The sequence below is a fragment of the Topomyia yanbarensis genome, chromosome 3 (genome assembly GCF_030247195.1).
Source record: "Topomyia yanbarensis strain Yona2022 chromosome 3, ASM3024719v1, whole genome shotgun sequence".
NCBI classification, from domain to species: domain Eukaryota; kingdom Metazoa; phylum Arthropoda; class Insecta; order Diptera; family Culicidae; genus Topomyia; species Topomyia yanbarensis.
Window position 1 is genome coordinate 295,883,141 of NC_080672.1, and position 26,340 is coordinate 295,909,480.

The following is a 26,340-nucleotide window of genomic DNA, read 5'->3' on the forward strand; positions in this document are numbered from 1 at the left end:
ACGCTGCTGGTGAATCGCCTCTAGACTAACTGCTCGCGTGCTTTCTGTTGTGTCGCGTTTTTTGTTGATGTTGCGCGTCTGTTGAGGCCGGCCTCTGCTGATAAGCGAGATGCGATTGGAAACTCCAGAGATTGTTGCAAATCCATCACCACACCAACCTCGGTGCGGACACAACCTGACCAAGAGATAGCCGCAGAAAACGAATTTTTGATTGTGCAAAAATATACAAGGTACACTGCCTAATGGATTGTCCAGTCAGTCGTTCGTCGAGTGTTGAGCCGGAAACATCGTGATAAATCTAAAGCTTGTTCCCCCTGCTAAGTGGAAGCAGCATACCTGCGCACCAGTGAAGGAAGAGGATAACTTCTTTCTAAGAAAACTCTTAAGAGTGTAATAAGTATCTAGCAATTATTTAAGGCTTAGACAAGTGAGAATTGTTAAATAATAAACTTAAAGATTCTTGCCATTTGCGGTGTAGTGATAAAAAAATAACGACGTGTAACTCACCAAAGGTGAAAAAGTTGCAACTGTTGTTGATAAAAGTCTGCGCATAGCAATTAAAGACAAGCAACAGCGTGAGCAAAAAGAAACCAGGATAATTATTAGCTGAAACGAAGTAGCAGGTAAGCAAAACTTGATGTTCGTCCACTCCATCTAAAGAATGTTGGTATCGATAAGTTTTTTTTCCTGTAAAAAGTCTGATTCATTTAAAAAACATAAAACATACATCGTAAGGTAGAAACGGAAATGCTCTCAGCGGTATGCTAGAAGTAGTCATAAATTCATCTATGTTTTATGGCAGCGGTAAACAGGTACATTTTTCAATTATCACGTACATGGGAACGCTAGTGTTTATGTGTACAAACAGACTGGACAGCGCAATGCATTCAATCTTTACCTTAAATGGTACAAATATCGCATAACTATTCTGTACGATGTCTCTAATGATTTGTTATGTATCGAGACTCGTTGACATATCCCACAACGAGTCGAACTTAGCTGGTTCTACCATGAAATGGTGATTTTAAAAGGTGATCACGAAATTCTTGCATTATTATTATCAAATCTCATGAATCTAATTTATAGGGCACTTTTATGTATGAATTTTGCACAATTTACATACAATTCTCGAATCTTTTGCTTTCGCCATCCATAAGAACTTGTACACCTATATCCAGACTTTTTCCTTATTTCTATCATCTTATTAAGCGTGTCGTCGGGATCGCTTTGTTACTAGTAATACGGTGAAGTCATGTCCGTGTGAAGTAAATGCATCGAATAAGTTTCATACCATTCCAGCACTCTATCGCTGAATAACGGAACAAAACTAAATCTGGCCAAAATAGTGTTTTTTCATTGTGCTGCTTCAAAAATGGCAAAAGACGCTCTTAGAAGCGTTCATACTTTTAAATTTCAGTACCGTCATCGGTGGTTACTTTACGCCACGGGGGCTACTTTACGCCAAAATTAAAGAATGATACTTGAGCTTCTAGTTCAAATTTTACGTTATAATTTGACAAAAGCAAAACATAGTATTATTTGCCGGTCCAACCCAAATATAAAAATTGCATTGCAAAACCTTACTAAACAAAACGGTCCTCAGTATATTGGAAATGGACATCTCATAAAAAAGACTGAACTTACCTGACCCTTAAATATAACGTTACTATTCGCGTTTCTGTTGGAAAAGCCTTTGCACTCCGGAACACAATTAAAACTACTTTTAGAAAAATACTAGAACAAGGTTTGTCTAATTCATAAGGAACAATAAAAAAGTATATCATGAAGAGCTTTTTTTCTCGGCTTGTTGTTTTCAATTATAGAACTTATTCACTCTCCAAAACAAGGTTATTGGATGCGTGCTACGCAGTTTTTGAACATACCCTTTTATTTTTACGGGCATGACATTCATATGCATTCACACTTAAATAACGAGCATAATCCATAACAATAAATCAAGAAGTTAACATGATTTTGAAAAAAAAGTTTTTTATATCTCATGTTCAATCTTGATTTTCCAAATTTTCCAAGGCACATAATTCCGAGCAGTTTAGAATTCTGAACTCTATTTGTGAAATTGCAGAAGCAGGCTTGTTTAAGAAATTAAGTAATACACATATGCTGCTTATGTTTATCCATACCGACTTAGAAAAAAATATTTTTTCTGGTGGCTCATACGCCTGCATAATAATAAAATAGAACGCTTGTCCTTGTGGCCGCCATATTTGCATATTTCCTTAGCGATTGTGTTAAGAGCATAATGTAGCAGTATAACTAATTTGTTGATTTTCATTTTCAAACTTGTGAACACCAAAATAAAAAGAGTGTGTGAATTAACAATTCATAAGACCAAAATGGCCAGCGAACTTATAAATAGGTATTATCGCTAAAATTAAAGTGCGCGGAAAAAGGTGCACTAAATTTAGGCGAGCCTAATTCCGCTCATATAAATTGTAGTCACGGACAACAAGAAAAACATATAATACACTCTAGAAAATGTAAAAAAAAAACATTGCAAGGACATTTCATCTAAAAAGTTGCAAAAATTTCGGGTAGGTAATGGATAAAAGGTTTCTTTCCGCGACATCCAAACATATCTGGAAGAGTACCAAACCTGTCTTCAAACATCGAACCGGAATTTTGAAATATTCGAACTAAACCAAGGAGATAAAAGAGTACATGTACCTATCACATACTCTTTTATGTCTTTAGTTTAGTTCGAATCTTCCAAAACTTCTGCTTCCAACGGTTACTGGAAGCAATTATACACAATATAGATGAGACACACACCAAAAAATAATGAAATTTAAACGACATGTAAATCAATCCGAATGTAAACATATAAAGATTGAACCAAAAATTTGATTGAAAATTACGTTAAAATCAATTGGATCATCAAACAGCATACAATTTTACACTTTCATTCGTGTAATATTACATGTCATTCATTTTACAGCAGTATTCGAGTAATTATACATTGAAGTGCATTGGCTTTCCGTTTAAAGCAACTGTAATTTTCAATCCACGTGTAAAATTATAATTCGTTGAAGAAAGCACGAGAAGTCGTGTGTATTTGTGGTGGAACTTAATTTTACATTTATATTCATGCTCCAAATATGTGCATGAAAATAAACTTAAAATTACAAAATATTTTTTTCTGTGCAATAATCCGCCCAGTATCCAAGGAAAGAGGTTGCGCTTCTCTTATTGGTAATCTAACATTAAAAAGCAACCTTTCTATATGTTAGCAGGTAAAATCAAGGTTGCAAATGGAACATATTCTGGATGTTTCATTCTGAGTTGATATCAACTTAATATGATTTGATTACAGAACCTGCTGAATCGACAACATCCCAAAATCCTTTTTGCCTTTCTCAATAGAAAGGTATTGCAATTGCTCTGAAAACCGACTTTTCAACGGAGGCCCGGAGGGCCGAGTGACATATACCATTCGATTCAGTTCGTCAAGTTCGGCAAATGTCTGTGCGTGTGTATGTATGTGTGTCTGTGTGTTTATGTGACCAAAAATGTCACTCATTTTTCTCAGAGATGGCTGAACCGATAAATGAAAGGTGCAACGTTCCCATAGGCTGCTATTGAATTTCTAATGGATCCGACTTTCGGTTCCGGAATTACAGGGTGGTGAGCACGTTCACGCAGAAAATGTCGATTTTGATAAATTCTGCAATGAATGTATAAAGGTGAAAAATTTTCCAAAATATGACCACAACTCCTTCGATTTGTAGTATTAGGTCACTAACATCCATTCAAAGTCTCTTTGGCCACCATCATCGGTCCTGGAAGCCCCGGCGGAAATTCAGAATAACAGTCACATCGGTTTCTCGAAGATGGCTAGACCGATTCAACCAAACTTCGTCTTAAATGAAAGATGTTGCGTCCCCGTAAATGGCTATTAAATTTCATCCCGATCCGACTTCCGGTTCTGGAGTTACGGGTTGTGACGTGCGATCACATAGCAAATTGCGATTCAAACCGATGCTCCGATGAAAGCAAAAAAAGGGAAAAATTTCGCTAAATGTCTCTCAAATAACTTAAATTTGCAGTTCTAGGTCACCGACGGCCAACCAAACTTTCGTTGACTACATTGACCACCATAGACGGTTCCGGAAGTGCCCGGGAAAAGCGGCCATCTTTCAAAATTAACGAACTCACATCAGTTTCCCGGAAATGGTAGGGCCGATTTTAACAAACTTAATCCCAAATGATAGCTATAATATCCTCACAGATGTCTATAAAATTTCGTATAGATCGCTTATATGGTTCCGGAAATATAGACTACACCGTCCGGTCACATATAAAATTCACATATAAGCCGGAGCTCAAAAATTTTTTTCAAGGGGGGGACCCCATGAAATTTTAAAATCAAATTGGTATTTTTGATGCCAAACATCTTTAAAATGCATGAAACGTCGAGATTTTATGTTATCTCGAAAAAAAAACAAATTTTATAAAAATCGACTTTTTGGGACTTTCGCACCTTTTTACCTTTCTAAATATTTCAATTTAACATTGCCGTGGCTGGTTTTTCTTTTACAAAATTTTAGAATTCGAATAATGATTTCTTTTCTTGTATATAGTTGTCATGTCGTGTATAATAAAATTGTAATATATGCATTTGAAAGTTTTTAATGAACATGAACAACTTAAAAATTCTCCTGTTCATGATTGAGAAAGGCATAATTGCACCGCTAGGTGGATTAAAACAGGTTTTGATGAAAGTTTTCACAAACCAACAAACGTAAATCCCAAGACAATACGAATGGATAATTATCGTTTGTTGCAACTAGTCTATCAGCAATATTTCGATGAGGTTACAATGAAGAAAAAAATATTGAAATAAATTTACAAAGAAAAAAGAGGAGTGAGATTGTATAAAAAGCGAGTTAAAGAAGAACAGATAAAAACGAACAAGTGAAAAACTGTTGACGAAGAACAGAAAAGAAAGTGAACTGCAGTATAAAAACCATTCCATTCTATAACTAATGATGTAAATATAATGAATTAATTCACATTGCGTACACATAGCACAAAAACAACCCGAAGGATATGTTCTTTACCATGGTTCAATGGGAACGATCTTCACAGCGGTTACTTAAGTTAACCTTATTCAAACGTTACCCAAAAATTGAGTAAAAATTCTATTCAGGTAGTTTTTCGTATTCTTGAACGATGCCTTTATAAAGAAATCCAATCGATGTAGATGAGTTTCCACTTTTATTGGCTTTCTGCTAAATTATTTGGTGCGGATTTCTGCTAAATTATTCGGTACGTAGAATTTCAATCAGCGCAAAATATGATGCGCGGAATTTTGTACAACACATATTTTATTTTTGCAGTTTTTATATAATTCTGTTTAAATTCTCCTGATATTATAATTTTCCATAGAAACATAATAAAATGGCTAGCCAGTGGGATCAATTGCATTACTCTATCAATTTTGATTGATTTTTCATGATGAATTCAGGCTCACTTATGCCTTAGGTGCGCGAAATTATGTGCCTGCACGGTATTTCTGCCATATGTAAAACGTAAAACAGTTTCAAATTTCAAGTTGCGTGATCGTAGTTCTTAAGTGTAATGTACAAAACTTTCTATATTTGGCGTAAAGTAACCTCCGATCACGACACCTATTGTGACCAAAATTTCTTTTTCCGCAAAATCAGATAGCCTGCCAAATAAGGTATTTTGATGAGAATTTCGATATTGCGATCTAATGGCAACCGATTCTTGATCAATTCAATATTCTTAAGACGGTATTTTTAGCAAATTACAACATGGGAAGCTTCGCATTGTACTTGGAAGAGTCCAATTTTTTCGGGTGACTTCAGTTAATTCCATCTTGGTCGCACTAAAACATATTATTACGCAATTCACAAGATATAAACAAAGGCGTTCAAACAGGTACAAGCGTGTTGGACATTTAAAGCAAATAATGCAGAAATTTCCGCCTAGTTCGAAAAAAGTTGCAACCGGTTGTATTCGTATTCGGTATTCGCCCTCTAAGCAACAAAAGTTTCACTGAGTAGTGGAGATAATTAGCATAGCATGGGAAAACAAATGACCGCAATCATAATGAGTGGCTTATAAAGTAAAATTTTTTTACACAATAGTATAGTTCGCCGTACACCTGATCATGTCCTTACGATCGCCAACGGGAAGAGAATGCTAGTTAAATATATACTTAAGCCTATAATGTACTATGTTGCATAACTGTAACATAGCGTAAAACTTAAAACTGGCCAGTTGGGATCAGTAAGCGCCTTTGGGTGGCGCTAAAAAAATTAATACCCATAATAAAAAGGAAACTTCACATTAGGCTGCCAGAACCGTACAAAGTGGCAAATATATCTCAAATAGCTCTGCAATGAGCTAGATACAATGCACAAAATCTTAAAAAAGTTCATTGATCTAAATCAAAGTTAAATCGATTTTCGAGCACAAGTTTGGACCGAAACAAGTCACATGGTGAGGAAATAAACTGCTATCTTTGTTTTCAACATTCGTCTGTTGATCCATCCAACCTTCATGTGGAGAATTCAACACTGATGAAACTGTCTAGAAACGAAACTAACGATCACCAAAACAGGAAGATTCAAAATAACTATTCTAAACCTCCAATCATGCCAAAACTAATTATATACGACAATTTTACTCAAAAATGACCTTTTTTCATAAATCGCATTTGCGGAACATCAAAATGATTTTTTAGAAAGTTGATTTGTTCCACAAAAGTGCTTCGAATATACGTATCTTTCATTCCAGGGTTTAGAACCATGACTTTTCGAACATTATTTTTTTAGGAATAGCCTACACGGAAAAATAAAACAACCCACAGTTCTTTCAACTTAAATTTAGGTACTTTTGTGTTTTGCAATAAGGTACTTTTGAGTTATTTGAGGTATACTCAAAATTAGGATTCAACTTAAATTTAAGTATATTTAACTCAAGGTTGAGTATAAAAAACTTATTGATGAGTTGTGATTTTTGCCGTGGTTAAAGGGAAACTACCTTCAACACGGTTTACCTAATTTTGCCTTATTACACGATACCCCGAGATTGAGTCAAAAATGCTCAACTTTGGGTAGTTTTTCGTATCAGTGTACTGTAGAGGTTCTATAAAACAAAAAGGGATCGGGGGAATGTCTGGAACATAACCGGAGAGTCATGACTGCACTTAGGAAAGTTTAATTCTAATCTAATGATATTCATCGCAATCACGTTTGTAAGAGAAATTTTTAAATTATTCTTCATGATAATTATGGTGGTTTAGAGCAGAACACTAGTATTTGATGTGGGTATTATGTATGTATACACAATGCACTGGATTCGTAGCTCGATGGAGGTTGTTGACTTTTGTCCTGAATGAACATTTTACATAGGCTTGTGAAAACAACGAAATTTGTATAACATTACACTGTCACAACATAATGTTCATTAGGGTGGGACAAAAATTAGATTCCAGCTCCGAGCAACTTTTTAGGTACCATTTGGGTCCTAGAACAACTGTGCAAATTCTTAGCTCGATCGGTGAAACTATATTTTTGCGCCCACTGTTTAAAGTTTACATGGGATTTTGTATGGGAAAATTAACTTTTACAAAATAATTCCTCAGGAGTCGCCCATTACTTCCTAAAAATAAATCGTTCTTTTATAGGAAATTTAACAAAGAAACAAAGTCTCGAAAACCACAAAACGATCTGACGCTTGAGAAAAGAAGTTATTAAGCAGAAACCGATTGATGCTCTGACGATGGACAAAATATTCATTTTTTCTAGCACCACTGCTGTTGGTTGTCCAATTATACGCAATTTAATTTCAATACTCTCTTAATGTGTCAAAATCAATTATCTACACTATTTGGCCACTTCGCCAGGTTTTGAGGGATAAATTGAGGCTTCTTTTGTACATAATAAAAGAAAGTTAAAAAATTTGTATATATTTAGACCGTCAGAAGCAGTGATGCTATAAAAAGTGAAATTTTCATCAATCTTCAGGGCATCAATCGCACACCAAAAAAATCTGAATTTTATCGTTGACGTAATTGCAAACATGACACAATTCAACAAACCGTAATTTACGATATGACGGAACATTACCGTGTTCCGTTTAATTTTACATGAAACGTATACTTTACATGCGCAATAACATAAAATTACACTTCCTACCATTCTGAACAAACGCTGTATGTGTACATGATTTACGAAATTAAATGTCATGTAAAATTAAAATCAAACGTAAAACTAAGACATTTTTGATGCTCGTATATGTCAGGGTCAGGAGACGTAAATTTACACTATTTTTTCTAGGTGTGCGGTTTTTGCTTAATAACTTTTTCCACAAGCATCAGATCGTTTTGCAGTCCTCTAGACTTTGTTTCCTTGGCAAATTTCCTGCGAAAATCAGACATCCATTTATTGTAAGGAGAAACGGGCGACTCTTAAAAGAATTAATTTGCAAAAGACCATTTCCCCATACAAAATCCTTTGTAAACTTTAAAATGCGGGCGCGAAATTATAGTTTCACCTATCGAGCTAAAAATTTGCAGAGTTGTTCTAGGAGCTAAATGGGACCCAAAAAGTTACTCGGAGCCAAATTTTATTTTTTTTCATATAGCCATGTCCCACTCTAATGTTCATATGTGAATTAAGATGCCCGGTCTATTTAACGTTACAATGCTGTTTTCTCATTTATGCACTCAAAAAAATATAAACGTTAATTCTATTTGCTTCAAACCACTTAAAATCCATATGAAGAATACGTGCTAATGTTATACAGTGCACACATATCTTCTATGTTTCAACTGTATAAACTATGTATGCGCACACATAAGTTATATGTGCGTATTGTTATAGAATCGGGTTTTATGTGCCTTATAGTTATGAAATGTGAATGTAAGATAGATATTTCTCATAAGTACACACATTAGGATTATGAGTAAGTCAATAGTGTCTATATGCCACCGCTAATTGCAAAAATCTATGTGTGAAATCAATAGGCATAACGTTTACATTTTTCTCAGTGTAGGTAATCTTATAAGAAGTCCTGCTGATTTGCCAATACAGTTTTGGTTGAAATCCGTTGATAATGACGTCTTTTGCAGATCCTCAGGTTTATTATTTCCTGAGACAATGTGCCCAGAGGGCAAAATACATCGATTGAAAATTAAGTTGAATTAACACGTCAGTCTGAGAAATTTTAACCAATTTTTGTTTAATTTCGAACCAGGCATGACTTTTATAAAAAAAACGCGGAAGAAAATTTTCGGAAAATCTTTCTAAAGCAACGCAGAAGATTGAAATTTTTCAGTCTATTGGGCAAAGCAATCGATATGAAGCAGTTTTGTGAAATGTTGAATATAAGTTATGCTGTAGATCTGTCTGTAATATCATTAAAAATCAGGTGTTTGAAGGGAACGGACGGATTATTGTTCCTGTACGTGTAAATCGGAGTACCGAGCTGACGATTTACTAGGAAATTCAACCCACCTCTATCATACATAGTAGGAAGAATTTATTTGAATATTTGTTTCTTCACCAACATGATGGTGAGAAGCAAAGATTCGACCAATGTTCATTCGTGTTTGACACTCGCTCAATTCACATAAATTCCAACCGCCAAATTTGAGCTATATATCATGAAATTAGTTGGTGCTTGGTGTTTGGTGACGGAAGGAGCTCCGTCGCCTTAAAGTACCTCCGTTTATTCAGGACACTGTATATTAGGGTGCCAATGGCATGTATGGAAAAATTAACGAAATTTAAAACCGAACGCACCTCAAAAGTATTGGCACATCGAACAAAAAATATTTGTGTAAAATTTAAGCCCCATGTTAATCATTGATCGAATTTCCATTTGCTGCAATTACGACCTCAACTCGCTTCCGGAATGCACTACAGGTTCTAGTAATGTAGTCCATATCCATATCGCAGTTAGGGATAAATTTATTCTCTAATAATGGTTTTCTTTATCCACATTTTGAAATACGCTTTTTCTAAATGTTGTTCTAGCTGCATTAATGGCGTTCATAACACACGTAACGAAAAACACTTTTCTCTTAAACCTATTTCGTTTCGTTGTTCGTGGTACCCGGGTGGAATAATTCAATGGAGTAATATCGCAGTTGGATGGTGACCACATATCCTTCGTTCAGAAAGGCAGATGCTCCCGCAACCTGAGGTGTGGTATGGAGCCCCATCTCGTAGAAATACAACATTTTGTTCGATCCGTATTTCTCTTTAATCCACGTGAAGACATACATAAAATGGCGATGTAGACCTCCGTGTTTACAAGCCTTCGGGAATGAACACCATTCCAAGTCACCAACCTAAACACCATAATACCTAGTACTAGTTGTCAAGTACACATTTCTATACACTTCGTCAAAGTTTTTAACCGGATGAGGGCAAATGTAATCGTCGGTACTGGACTTCGATACGGGATCGATTCTAAACATGCTCTCGTCTGTTAACAGGATCACCGGATTATTTCGCCCGAGGAAGTTCAAAATCTTGCAGCGCTCGATTCGTTGCTCCTGGATGCGTTTGGTTATCAGGTGCGTTTTTTTCGCCCTCGACTTCGCCCGCACTCTTCCATTACAATTTTCCCTGCTGTAGAGTCGCTGATCCCATATTCCTTTATGATTTTCTTGAGAGAACGCACATAAATAACGAGAATTTTCATTTTGATGGCAGCGATAACTCTTGAAATCCGAGTTTACCTTGGACGACTTGTAGACACCTTTGCGAATAGTTGTCCTTTCTTTTCTCGGTCTAAAACCTTTCTTACGGTCCACTAAGACCCATTTATTGCGATTGATGTGTCGTTTTGCGATATTCGTGCGCGGGGGCAAATCACGAAGACGCTGTCACTTCGCACAGTGGCACCTATTCATACAAAAGTTGTGACAAAATTATAACAAATAGTCTATGTGGCTAAAATTGGAGTTTTAAATAATTTTGGGTCTTTGAATCCATTTCTGCTATCAGTTTTGAAATTCCATGTTTTTTCGACCACTTTTATATAAACCCATTTGAAGGCGTTGGTCGTTAAAGGGTTAATATACCCGTTAGAGTGACAGGAAAAAAATTACCCCTATCGGCCCACACCTGAGTCGATTCCTAGTCCCATCAGGAGTATTTGTTCCAAATTTGAAGCAAATCGGATAAGTCTAGCTACCGGACCAACGTGCCTGAAGTTTGTATGGGATTTTTCGACAATTTACATGGAGAAAACCCACTAACTCGCATTTTTGCCGCTAGGTGGCACTGTATGCATCGTATTATCACTGTAAGTGAAAATAAGAAAGATAATTTAATTGCCTACAACTTTGTCGAAGACTGCTAGTGAATCCGGCATTGTTAAAAGAAGTTATTAAACTTTTAACGAAGTGATGTCTGAGTCAGTTTTGCATGGGGCCTAGCAGTGCACGGTTGTGTATCAGTACTCGATTCGCACGAACTAAACATTTTTGTGAAATAATGGTTAGGTTTAGGTCAATAGATAGTTAGTCTACTGTCTCATTACCGGAGGATCGCGCAGTGACAGCGCCGCGTCGAGCTAGAGGTAGCTTTACACACTCAACGCATCGCTTTTTAGCAAACGAGGGGCTCGATAAAGAGTGTCCTAACACTGAGATTTCAGATAAAAACTTGATGTTCGCAATAGCACAGCGTATTCTACAAATTTATTTAATTCGCTAAAATATAAATCTATTCATAATCAGTGAAAACACAGTATTAAATCTGATTACTTTCATACAATTTTCCGAAGATACCAGTAGCTGTTCAGTGCTAATAATTAATCGCTAAACTTTGACAGTAACGCACTGTGAACCGATATTATTTCTAGATAGGGTTGCCACCTATCCGGGTTTGGCCCGGAGACTCCGGTTTTTGGGAGCAATCTCAGGGCCTCCGGATTTAACATCGATTTCTGCGGGTTTGGCGGAAAGAAGCATAATAGTTTATTGAAATTTATTGATTCTTTGTAAAGTATTTAAAAAGTCCTAGGTTACTATTACTCTGGTTCAGATATATTTTGCCTGACTAACCCTTCGTTTCAAGGTGGCGAAGATGAGTTCACCAAATATTGCTGATTTCGTTAGCAAAACAATGAAAATTTAGGAAAGTAATATTTCGCTATATGCTGCAATTTAAATTTTGTTCTAATCCAACTGGCTAAGTCAACATCAATCGAATTCTTCCGGTATTGTCACTACTCCTGCAGCGACCCTCAACTGTTGGCTAGGGAGGTGAGTTTTACCCTTTGTTGGGACCTCTGGTGATGAATAACCGACATTGCATAGTGCTTCCCATATGATTCCGCTTCCCTGATTGTTTTGCTCTCCTTTTCCTGTTAGTTGGGGAGGAGAGAAATGCTCCTTGGACTTTTCCTCCACAGCGAGAGTAGTTGGTGCGTTTGTATTTTTGCCACCAACCCGGAAAGTGGAAGAGTGGTGCGCACTAAGCAAAAACATAACACTCTACCGTGATTGTGAGATAAATTTGGTATTTTTCTAATCAACCAGTGCTAAAATGCATGATGACTTACAGAAGTTCTGAGTAACACGAATAAGAGTATGCCACACACAAATCGCCGAGCTGAGTCGCCGAGTATATAAAAATCGACCCTCCGAGTCATGAAAAAAAATCAAATATTGAGCGGTTTCTATTCGTTTCTTCCATCAGAAAGGCAAAAAGTTAAGGAAAATCAGACATTTTCTTGCTAATATTCCTATTGTAGCTTAAAATGAGCTCATTTTCTTGCGGGACATCACACTTGGCTAGAGGTTGTCTCAGGAACACAAATTGTGTTTCCGTTTTTTTTAGCTATCCGTCAATCCGGCACTAGCTTAGTCCTGTCAAATGTGCTTAGAGTTCTAAGGTGATTCGTCTTTGGCAGTTACTAGGTGAGAAGTGAGATAAACGTGCAACAGGCTGAGGGGGAGAAATATGACAGCAAATAACTTTGCGTGCCCACTAGAATCCTATGAATGTATGTATCTTCACTGGTAACTAGTAAACAATGTTGCTAGCTGTCGTTTTTAAAACCAACATGGTTGATCGGCATTTTTGATAATCGTATCACCTGAGCATAAAAGCTCCTTGATCCTGTCATTTTCAGAATCTGATAAGACGAAATCGAAACGCGAATTCCATATCTAATTGCGTTATTGATCAACTTTGAAAATTTATGATTTCGAATGGTGCATGCTTCTAAAGTTTGGTAATTAATAAACAATTTTTGAATTGTGTCTCAGATGATCTTCCGCTAAAAAGAGATCCGCCATTTTGATTTTTTTCATGAAGTCAAACCTGTATTTATAAATACGCAAACAACTAAAACGTATCATGTTTTGGTTTTGTTCAAAATAAATCATAAAAACTACAATTTTTCGATGCTCTAGATTACGTGATCACCATAAGTGATGTTTATGTTTACGTCGATTAAGTAAGTTCATTGGTGATAAAATTCGGCATGCGTTCAGTCATTTGCTTTCAAGTTCATTTACATTTTGGAGGCAATTTTCAAGCTAAAATTAATGCTTCGTAACAATGTTATACAATTAAGCCGAATATCATTATCATAATAAATATCTGATTCAATGTAGCTGCTAACTGGTGCTACGGATCCTCGCTGCAACCTTCACTTCCAACGATGTATCTTACTCGTCGCGTAACATAGGATGTCACTGGTCCACCAGGATGTAGAAAGCAGTCGTGTTGCATTCGGCGATTTATGTACAAAATACAACGAAGAGCGCCTAAGTGGGGACTCTGGGAGACGCCTATGGTGACACGATGTGATTCAGAAAGTATATTTGGAAAGTCTACTATTTGTATACGATTCGTTTCCTATGACTCAAGCCTTTTCAAAAATTCATTATCTATTACATATTTTTACAGTTTGAGATTAATAATGGGACGTCAATACTGTCGAATACTTTTGCACAGAGAATAAACATCCAAACTTGAACAACTAGAAGTAACTATATATGTCAGCCAGTTTGAAATCTCTATGTGATTAGTTGTCAATTCAGTCATTCTCAGTAGCGAATCTGGTAGTAATATACCAATAAATTTTGAATGTCCCGTTAATTTGTACACAACTTTAACGCTCGATGTGTAAGTCTGTTCTCTGTGGTGTTAGTGGAGTCGGCATAGATGGTGTCCATATGTCACTGACCATTGCATTCAAAGTGAAGGCTCATATGTAATGCTTTTAATTTTAGCTTAGAAAATATAGGCAGAATACACATTTATTAATCTAAGTTACGTGTTCTAGTTTTATTTAAAACTATGCTGCTAGTTCTTCCAACGCTGGCGTCTCACCGCACTTTCTTGCAAAGAATGTACATATGTTGTTGAACAATATTGACTTTCACAATATTATGGCAATGATCAATTTGTTTGTTCGTTCTCGTGTTACAAGGAATCGTCCGCTTCTGTAGATTCCTATAGGAACCGTACAGTATATGCCCAGAAAATCGGTTCATATACTTCATAATATAGTTTTAATTTAGCGATTAGAATGTTTCAACACTTAAGCAAAACAAATTGATGTCCAGACTAAATCCCATTCGTATACTCTGTGTTTTCAATCGGATATGCGTTGAAAATTCGAAACACACTCCATATATTGTGCAATTATAACAAACAGCATACATAATACCTTACATAATACATCAATATATGTTTTTAAACAACGTTTCATTTTTCATCTATATTTGTAGCAAACTTCAACCCCGTGCGATAAGACTAAAACGCCATCTAAACCAACAATAAGGTTTCCTGCCATTGCCATATTTTCGTGGACATCTTCCATTGCTGTACGATGACGTCACTGATGCTGATTGACGATAGTTCCTCAGATCGCGAGCTACAGCGAGAAAAGTACATCCGCGAGCTCACAAAAACGTTCACTGGAATAGAAAAACCTCTGAAAAATGCACCGACCTGTGAAACATTATCCCATCTTATCAGTGAACTGCACAAAGCCTTCGCCGCTGATCACGTAAACATCGAGTACGTTAATCATCTAATGCTGAGCTACAAGTCTAATCCAACGGAGTGGCGGAGATTTGCTAAATTCGATCGATTCAGGTACGGTATGAGTTTGGGAATTAGTGCTATTTGAATGGAAGTCGTGTATCGCCAAACTTCTGTAATTGTCCAAGATCCAGCAACGTTTCGTAATCTTTGAACTTCAAGGTTAAATTCTCTCTTCCTCTGTGTCAGAAAACGATCATATATTAAACCGAATCCTTCTCTCTGTCAGTGATGGTCGTCAATTTCAAATGAACGAAGTAATAAATAAACAGCACGCGTTTTGCACATCGTGGATTTAGTATATGTTAACAATGATTTATAAGCTGTCAAACAAATCGTCTATTTTCAAAACATCAATTTTTGGATTGATTAGCACTATCTGGAGGTTGGTTTTAGTCGTCAATTGATAATGACTGATTTATTCAACGACCTTATTCAGGTATAAATAGTTGGAAGAATCAGCTTCGTATATTTTGCTAGCGAGTACACTCCGTTGAAAAGTTAGTGTTGGCGCCATCTATGCGGTCACAGATTGAACTAAAATTTTCTAACCAAAACATAACTCGTATTATGTACTGCAGTTCTTCCGAACATACTATTCAGCTAAATCTAACCATTAATCCACAAAAATGTTTAGTTTGTTAGAACCTAGTACTGATACACTACCATGCACTGCTAGGCCCCATGCAAAACTGACTCAGACATCACTTCGTTAAAAGTTTAATAACTTTTCCTATTGGAGTCGGATCGCTTTGCAGTCTTCAACAAAGTTGTAGATAATAAAATTATCTTCTTAAGTTTCACTTTTGGTGATAATCTGATGTATACAGTGCCACCTAGCGGCGAAAATGTGAGCAAGAGGGTTTTCTCCATGTAAATTTTCGAAAAATCCCATACAAACTTCAAGCACGTTGGTCCGGTAGCTAGACTTGTCCGATTTGCTTCAAATTTGGAACAAGTACTCCTGGTGGGACTAGGAATCGACTCAGGGGTGGGCCGATTGAGTTTTCAAAAATTCATTATTTTTCTGGGCAGTCTAATGCAGAGTTACTGTGAATTTTTTATTGGAATTTAAGTTATTTCCGAATTTCCATATATATATATTACAATAGAAACTTGAAACCTCTTGTGGGTGAACTAGAGCTATCATAACAAGCTTATATTTTGCATATGATTACCATTATCAATTACCGTTCGAATTAGCAGTGTTCCGAAAAAAATCAAAATTGTTGCCGGTCTAGTGAGTATGCAGACTGGAATTAAACCAGTCAGCTCTACCATACACAGGGTGTATCAAATCAACTGTTACAAAGTTATTGAACTTTTTTTGTAAACAACTTGTTTGTCTTTAAATGTCTCTACCTCAAAAAGTATATATGTAGTGTGTTTTCAATCTTTTAATTCCATTGGAAAGATGCTTCTTTTCCTGTTATGTGTAACGGCTACGTTGGTCCAGCATAGTCGATAATACAACCGGTCTAATAAGTGTTCTATCGAAGGTTAGTTTCGTGCGCTAGCGTTCGTTATTTGACCGAATGTTTTTTAGGAATGAGTGGATCCGAGAGTTTAAAAACGATAAGGCTGTTGAGAAGGGCGGAATCCCGGGTGAACTTCTAAAAGTCTAAAAAGTGACCGGCTGTGAGAAGCAATCCACTCCGTGATCGGGATGATCTGCGTAGTAGAAAGAATGCCTTCGGATTGGTTGAATGGCCTCATATGTCCTATCTTCAAGAAGTACTACAAACTCGAACATGATGTCTTCCGAGACATAACGATCATCAATGCCGCCTACAAGATAGTCTCTCGTGTTCTTTTGAGGAGACTGCGTCTGTTGGCTGAATCCTTTGTTGATGAATATCAAAGCGGGTTTCGAGAAGCACGATCGACGACGGACCAAATGCGACAAATTCTGGATATATTCAGGGAATACAACTTGCGGACAAGACAAAGTACATGGTAGCTGACAGAGAACGTAGCAGTCGTGTTGGGTTTGAGGTGGAAAACGATGGGGTACGGTAAACCAATTTATACACTAGTGACATATGATAACGATGTTAGCCGCGAAGGAAAAATGCATGTTGCTGCTGCGAATATGGTTTACGTAGTCAGCTAGAGTCCCACAGCCTGAGGATGCGCGCAAAACTTGCTCTATTCAAATCACTGATACTCCTTGTTGCTCTGTACGGCCATGGATGTTGAAGGAATCAGGGTATCGAGTGCTTGGCTTGTTTGGGGAAGAATTCTGCGTTCAATACTCGGCAGCACAGTAGAAAATGGAGAATGGCGCAGACAGTACCAAGTATACAACCATGTTGACATTGAAAGGCTGGTAAAACATGGCAGACTACAGTGAGCTGGGCTTGTAGTGCCGAAAGACGAAAGAGACACCAATTAAAGTTATGACAACAGAGCAGACAACCTGGAAGAAGTCGTCAATTTCGAGGCAAACCGCGATCTCGTTGGCTGTGCACAATTGAGGAAGATGCGCATGCGGTGAGCGTCTATGGAACTGGCGGTCCAAGATCGAGTAACCTGGAAATCTAAAATACATTCAGATATGATTTGAATTATCTGGTCACTAGGTCACTAAGATAATGATGACGATTGATAGTTTGTTAAGGCAAATTTGATATTATGATAGATGCACTTGGCCGCCCTTTCACCTAGGGACGTTTGATAAGCCATTACATACAAAGCTGAGGCACGAGCTAGAAGCTGGCGCACACTGGGAAATATTTACCATTCGGCGACCTTGTTATTAGTATAATAAATACAAAGTGCCACAAAATAAAAAAAGAATGTACTTTTCAAGTGATCCAGAAAAGGTTGCAGGTCTGGTCAAATACAATACAAACCCACTTTCGATTGAATTAATAGACCCTTAAGATACTGATTTAGAACATAGAACTATTTCTCGGGTCTAAAAAATTAGTAGCGCGGTCATTTGTCATGTTCTTTGTTATGTATTAAGCGCTATTTTTCATAACAATCGGTTAATAAATGGCAGTATTATTAATTTTTCTCGAAATTAGAAACTTGCTCGTATGAACTTTTAAGGGGACTGTTTCATATAAAATTTTCAAAAAATCGAATAGATGGTAAAAAATTGAACTCTTGAAAATTCATTATAAAAGGGCGGAAAATTTATTTTTTGGCCCCTAGCGGCAAATCATCTCGCGCCGCCACTGCTTGTTGCGATACTTCAAATAATTGTTAATCATCACAACGGTCTCGGCCTGACTATTTACCGTATCCGTATTCACCGATTTCAGGAAGATTTCCTGAACCTCTTTCGCATCCAGTTGATCTAGAGTCCGGAGCAGTACGGATTCGGTCGGATTCAGTTGAGCCATCTGTTCGTTTGATTTGTATGAAAAAGATTGAGTTTTTCTCTCTTCCGGGATAATTCACAAAGAATCCGAGCTCGTTCCTTATTCTGCTGGAGCAATGTCAAAATAATATGCCATTAAATCCGATTAACTTCTCTAAGATGAAATGAATTCGTGCGACCAACGAAATCGTTCGTAATATACACAAACATTAAATGAAATAAACGAATCATTTCGTTTCATTCGCGAAAAATAATGTCGTTATCAACGATAACATTCGGGCAATGTGTGTGTGTTAACCATCCTATCTCCCACTGTCCGGCAGCAGTTTACAGAAAAAAGATTCCAGGATTTAGGTAAATGGATTATAACATTACAATAAGACTTTCGATTCCTTACATAAGGTAAGAAATCGACACGTATTTAGTGTATTTGATGGAATATAATTGAGAAAAAAATTGTTTATAGAAAAATATACCAGTTTGTCTATGTTACCAATAACATACAGAGAACTACATCTTGTCTTCGGCAGCATACCCCTCCATCCGCTCCTCGTCCGCCGCGCCGAAAAAAACCGCATGTATTGGACATAATCGGTCTATACACTCGCCGAATACTCACCAGAAGTGCACTCCCGAGAATGCATAAAAATCACAGCAGAATAAAAGATACGGAAATAGAAAAATGCAAACTCTCCATATTTCTGTTTCGCAGTGTGCACCGAGAAACAAAAACATACAGAGCTCGCTCATTACTCACTCCCATCGCTCGCACTCCGCCACGATTCCCATGCACACCCAACAATGCACTCCCAGCCAGCACTCAACGAGTGAACAGACCGAAAACGCCCAACGCACAAAATCCATTGAGATATCTGACGTTTAAAATACGCACACTGAGATCTCGTATTTTTATACTACCGCCCTCTCCTTAAGCCCACAAGCGGTTTGTTTTCCTCCCAATTTGCAGTGCAAATGGTTTGTTTTCCTCCCAATTTAAACGTTAAAACGCCACAATACCGACGCAGCTGGATAAGTCCATAGCGAGACAGGCAGAAAAAACATGCCGTCTGCGTCGAAAAAGATCTTCGTGTAGTGTGCATTGATATATCTTACGTTTAAAATACGCACACTGAGATCTCGCATTTTATTACTACCGCCCACCCCTTAAGCCCAGAAGCGGTTTGTTTTCCTCCTATTTCGCCGATTTGTTTTCCTCCCAATTCAAACGTCAAAACGGGACAACTGGATAAGTCAATACGCACTTTACAGCGGGTTTGTCCGTCTCACTATCGTAATACCTTTGTTCTCCTCACACTCTCGTTCGCAGCAGCAGCGTTCGTAGAGTAGTGCTGAGCGGTGGGCACGGAGATGTATTCATACGCCCGCTTGTTTTCGCTCCTAACGATGCTTCTGCGGGAAAGGAATACCTCCGAGAAGCGCTTTTCCGGACCATCACACTCCATGAATCTAATTCCTCCGGCTCACTTCATAATCACCGACTATCTGACGATCCCTTGGTGCACTTGTCCAGCGATAAAACACCCAAAACACGTCCCGAAATGCCAGCAATTTGGGGATTTCACTAAACACACTACCAACCGACTACCAACTCATGTGTCTCACGATAATATTCGTGCAATGTATACACCGTAAACCGGGGTGACTTTGATCATCGGGGTGACTTTGATCACTCAAAAAAAATTTCGTAGATCGATTATTAAACCAGAATAGTGTACCAAATCATTTAAATTTGAAATGATTTTTACTCTAAACTTATAAAATACTGATTTGTTATACTTTTTGAGCATATTGTTCGGTTTTTGGGTACAAAAACTACGAAAAACCGAAATTTGACTTTACCTTATTTTTACGAAGCTTCGTAAAGTGTTTATTTTTTTATAACACAAATAAATCTCCGATTTGAGCAAGAGTAATGAATTACAAGCGAGTTTTTATTTTCCTTTAGATTGGGATGTGCCAAATTTAGTTTTAGGACTTTGTTTATTTTAAACACATTTTTTGTGAAACTAGTTGGCAATTATTTTAAGCCAAAATTTGAAACATTTTTTTTATGGCTCAATATTCCAACGTGGTAAAATAGATGAAACTTTTTCTACATTGATAAAGCACTGAAATAAAACAATTTTATCTGTTTTAAAGGTTTCCAGAATCTTTTATTCTAGTTGGACACAAATTATACGAATTTTGGTTACTAGAATTTTACAGTACATTAAAATACTTTGTATAATACCAATTAACATATATTTAACAATGAGTATCTTTCCAGAATTAGTTTAAACAAACATTTGAATGAAAAACATTGACATCAATAACTTAATGTGGGTGAACATGCAGGTTATCAAAGTCACCCCGGAATACGCAAACGGACTTCAACTTCAAATCATTTTTGGAAAAATAGCTGCAAGAGGACAATTTTAGATAAAACCATCCAATCTTTTTCTCCATACATCAGTACATGGTTTAAAAATATTAAACTTGAAAAAAATGTGTTGTGTCTAAAAATACGTAATGATTACTCCGAAAAGTGATCAATGTCACCTCGGTTTACGGCAGTCGTGATTCGCTGGTTGGGCCTCATCTCTGTCCAACTAACGAATTTGATTGCGGTCAACTAACGAAAAAATGCGCGGTCAATCTAAGAGTATGCCAGTCGCATTTCGGCATGACCGGTTCTATTCCTATCTTCGAAAATATTCGGAGTTTCGCGTTGAAATTTCGGGATAATACTCTCAGGTAATATAGCTTTTAATTAGGTACAATAAATTACATATTGATTTTTTGAGAATTTTGGTGGTTCAGACTATTTAATGAATCTAGGAATATTGAAGTTTGTTCATGATAGGTGACATTTTTGTTCATATTTGGTATTAAAATTTCAGTGTAGATGATACAGAATATTGACAAGATAATTTCAAATGTTTCTTAAAGTTTATCAATTTTGATTGCTCCAATAAGTATTTGCTAGTTCAGTAATTCTGCTTGAATAGCATTTTGGCCAAACATGGATGATTAATAGAAAATATTTGACATTTTTTTAAATATTCTCGAGATACAACTTTGAAATAAAATATTTCGCTTTAATTACGATCTACAAAAACTTTGTTACAGTTTAAAATCTACACTAGTGCTACTATACATATTACAATGTTCATATCAATCTGACTGATAATCTAGTAGAATTTGTTCGCAAAACTTCTGAAAGCTGTAATATAAAATATTCGAAAGACGATTTTTAGTACTTCGGAGGATAATTTTGATTTCAAATTTCCATAAATCGGTAAGAATTAATTTCAGCAGTCGTTGACCGAAAACCAGTTGAAATGTCTACGTAGACTTTTGTCAAATTTTGGTCTACGTGGTTTATGAACAGTCCCTTGCCAACACCACGCGCTCCAAGTGTACCCCAAACCATTGTATTATACCCAACAGAATTGACAGTCGATCTTAAATTTTGCAATTCCAAAACAGCGATGGGCTTTTTCCATGCAATGATTCTACCATCAGATCCAAAAACACTACATTAAGGCTTGTTCACGACAAAATCTTGGCGCTGGAAAATACATAGATCTCTTGAAATATTCAACCAAAAAAATGTAATATTTGTCACAGATATAGACGTATGTTTGTTCTATCTGAATATACATATTTCGTTTTCAGAAATAGCGTCGAAAGAAGTGCTTCTTATAAAAGTAATTATTTATTTGAAGAGTGGATATTCAAAATCGTATAACCGCGAATTTTTCAAAATTCGTTTTATTTATATTTTTGAAACTCTAAGCTGATGCTGTCATTTTGGCGAGAAGAGAAAGTAAAAATTTGCAATAGTTTTATCGTTGCAATAGTTTTATCGCATCAGCGGCAAGGAGTACACGACGGCTTTGGGAAAACGCATTCCAGCGAAAGTGATTCCCAAAGGCCTAAACCGTTTGGTATTTGACGTTATCATTATTCAAAAAAAAGTTTGTCCATCAGCAAAGTAGTATCAGGAGAAATTCGTTTTGTCGACAATCTCGGAACATCGACCAACGAATTAACGAAAACAAATATCTGAGTATATTATGTGATATTTATTATGTGAGTGTTTATTAAAGCATCTTGATTATTGAATTGCTAAACATGAATTAAAACCTTCGCGAAGCTTATTTCTCTGACTTCCACTTAGTGACGCTAATGTATGATATATGGCTTTGAACTACCAGACCGCCTCGATTTATATGTATTCAAATTTCAAGTGGTCGTATTTTCCTCAATTTAAATCAAAATTGTTTCAAACTTTAATAAGTGTCGTATTACTTTATAATCTGTCCTCCTGTGAAAAATTGGAAATGACGGTTATACAACTTTGAATATTCACCCTTCATACATCTAATACAAAAGAAGAACAAAAGATTCCGCCAACTAGCCCCAGACTCCCCTAAAGATTAATAAATGATAGGGACATCTATATTCTAACAGCAGCATTCGCCCAAAGTTTATGAAACATACTTCTTTTCAGCAAAAATGGCACATAATGCTAGTTACGGTACGATAAGTAATCACTAAAGACTGAATATTTTTTCGCTCGGTTGCCCAGCCTTTAAGCAGGCAAGGTATTTTACCAAAAAAGCTAAACTTCCAATTAATTCCACTAAATCAATTCACATATACAATGAATTACTATTAACAGGCTACTCCAACACATTTTTTTAGTTATTTAAATTTCTAAAAATAGTTAAAATCTGTTTAATGAACATTTCCACTTAACACAAAACAAGTTTTTTCTACGTTTTCCTCCAATTTTCAACTTTGAACTTAAATTGCATTTGACAACAAGCTACTAATACTCAAACAATGTGTGTGTATGAAAGGTGTGAGCGTTGGGAAGAAGTGCTATTGTGGGTGACCACATACAATCATGTTTTAGTAGTTTTATTTAGATTTTTATAGATACCGCCTAGAGGCGGTGGTGGGAACTGGACGGTAAAATCGCATTCACAAATTGCATTTGTTCTTAGCGAGTAGAGTAAAATGTCAAAATATTCAATTCGCCTGACAAGGTTCGTCCGCCTTTTTGACTGGGATATGGTTGCATAGAGTCACTAGTCAGCACCTGGGACAGAAGATGCGGATAGAGGAAAAATAAGTGTCAAATTGTTCCAGCAATCAAACGTCACTTTGAACCAGCGTGAGCCAGAATGAGATGGCAAGTGAGCGAGTTGTGAACCAGAATGAGAGCGTAAAGATGGCAAAGAAAACAACTATCCGCGAGTTCCGTCCCAGGTCAGCACGAACCGACGGTCGGGTTCTGCAGTGTTTGAAGTCAATCACAGGAGTGCAGTAACGTCTCAAGGAGTACTGAAGGAGAGCTGATTTCCATAAGCTTAAGCTCAATTCATTTTCAATAAATGGCAAGACGTCAATCACTTCTTTGTTCATCTGAAGTGCAGGGTTCTTAGTTTCACCACAGATAACAGAAGTATTGGCTCAATTCGAAATGTGTGTAAACACCCGTTACTGAAATTACGAGCATCTGAAACACGTTTGGCAAACGTTTGTGGGTGGCGCAGTGATCGATACAATGTAGTTGGAGTGCAACTATCAAACGCGTGTAGGATGTAGCAAACAGTTGCGTAGATGGCAATAGTGAAACACTGATTTTCAACGTGAAATTTGAAAGTTTACACTGGTTTTTAAATGAATTTTTTTCTACCCCAATTGTCTGTTATCTGTGGTTTCATTCAGTCTCATACAGGCGATACACGCATAAGCGCATTGAAAAATTAGACTGCGTATTGGTTTTGGTTTGATTAATATATCCCACCAACCTTTAGATCAAATATTGTTAGTAGATTAACAAGGCCGCAAAAGAAAGAAACCCTCGAGGAGAAGGCTTTGACGGAGTTCGACAAAGCTTGCCATTTTCAGGAATCGTTCTGGAACGAAAAACAAGGAAGATGTGAGCAGATTGAAATGAACAGCAGGAAAGTGATACAAATCGTTGCGGAATTACTTGGGAAGAGTTTTAGAAAACAGCCTATCTCTGTTTGAAACCTTCCAGATTATCAATGTTGTTCCACTTTTCATATTTCCATTGACGCACCAAATCTACTCAGTGTATGTCATAAGAATTGAATTAATTGTACCTACAATGAAGATTTGATTTGAACGTAAAGTACATTGCACGTTACGTATAATAAGAATAATCTGTACATCGGTCATTTTTTTATTGAATCAACTAGGTATCGCTATTTTCACTTGACGACACGTAAACCATTATCTAAAATTAAGTACATGGGATGTGCATTTATTTACGACGAATCGAAAACAAGAAACGCCATCTTAATCTCTGATTGATAGCTCATAAACAACCCGTAAAAGAATGAAAGCCGTTATCAATGCCATAATAAACATATTCACCTACCTAGAAAATTCCACATGCCCCCAGCAGCGGTCGTTCGTTGGAACCTAAGGATGAAAATTATTGTTTTACTCCTTTATAACCTCGTAGATAACAAAGCATCGCTGTAACAAAACGCGCCTTATTCCTTGCACAGATCTCAAATCTGATTTGGAATCAAGTGCATAAATTTTTCAAAGGAATACGTGTAACACATTGGATACCGTGTACGATAACAGATACTGTGTATTGCATCTACTTTTACGCTGGATGATAGAGTTATGCGCACACCTAAAAAGGCTTCTAGAATGCGAACAAGTGTTCATTGAGCGTTCATTGATCTACTGCTATGACGAACACTTGTCAGAGAGGTTTTCCATAAACCCGCCTATCAGTAGTTAATCCTTGAACGAGCACGCCATGTAATGCTATAAATGATGATAATTCAGCAGCAGTATGCGCATTTCGGAAAATACGCACTAATCTTCGTTCACAGAATCATGAAATTATTTTGTTTTCAATAACTTCCCTACGGTCAGAATAATCGTGAAGCCATCCTTTTATCAGACTATGTTACTAACCAACATAATTTTTTGACCTTAGTCAGTCTTGTGTGCTTTCCAAAATACTACATGTAGAAATCCCGTATCTTATCATTTTATTTAGTTCCGTGAACTGATAAGTTTGTTTACTGAATCCACGATTTATGTTAGGCATTCCTTTTTTCGTCAGAATTTTCGTAAAAAGAGGTCACTGAAGTTTTGTTTTTTTTCGGTCAGGTATACTCGGAATCTAGTAGACGCTGGCAACGGAAAGTTCAACTTAATGATCCTCTGCTGGAATGAAGGTCACGCCTCTGCCATCCATGATCACGCTGATTCACATTGTTTCATGAAAATGCTCAAAGGATCACTGTGCGAAATTCGCTATGCCTGGCCCAAGGATACCACTGTGAATGAAGATACTTCCGCTGACATTGGTAACGGCAATGCATCAGAGGAGAAGGAATACAATGGTGATGAATTGGAGGAAATCTCTCGTTCTACAATGGAAACGAACGGTGTCTGTTACATAAATGATACTCTTGGCTTGCATCGTGTCGAAAATCCAAGCCATGCGGATGTGGCAGTTTCTTTGCATCTGTACTGTCCTCCATTCGATACATGTTCGATTTTCAACAAACAGACTGGCAAACGAACCAAATGCAAGGTTACGTTCTGGAGTAAATACGGCAAACGAGAACCTCAGGTAATTTCGATTGACTCTGTTATTTTTAGGATTCGTTACAAGTTTTATATTTTATTCGCAGCCCAACTAAACCAATAGACATGCTCAGTTTACCAACAAAGTGTGAAGCTTTTAAAGCTATGGAACGACGAGTGAGATTGTAAAAGTTAAACCATTCCAATTTTTTCTATGTTTTAATATTTAAAATAAGCAAATATTCTTATTACTAGTGCTACCCTAATCGACAAACATTGATATTTGATAACATTTTTTTAAATTAAGAAATATATTTAAATATAGAATAAAACTTGTGCCAT

The 26,340-nt window shown here is 36.8% G+C and overlaps 1 protein-coding gene across 1 annotated transcript; it reads left to right on the forward strand.

The window, feature by feature from the left end:
• The first annotated feature begins 250 nt into the window (after positions 1–250).
• Positions 251–26,340, forward strand: LOC131690634 (cysteine dioxygenase type 1). Its single transcript, XM_058976556.1, has 4 exons — positions 251–623; positions 14,753–15,122; positions 25,576–26,044; positions 26,106–26,340. The coding sequence occupies exons 2-4, from the start codon at positions 14,854–14,856 to the stop codon at positions 26,112–26,114; spliced, it is 747 nt and encodes a 248-aa protein (XP_058832539.1). The 5' UTR covers positions 251–623; positions 14,753–14,853; the 3' UTR covers positions 26,115–26,340.

What these genes read in the sequence shown, in the direction of transcription:
- LOC131690634 (XM_058976556.1), top strand. Translation starts at nt 14,854, where the DNA reads ATGACGTCACTGATGCTGATTGACGATAGTTCCTCAGATCGCGAGCTA. An exon ending in GCTAAATTCGATCGATTCAG is followed by an intron (nt 15,123 to 25,575) that starts GTACGGTATGAG and finishes TTTTTCGGTCAG; the next exon opens with GTATACTCGGAATCTAGTAG.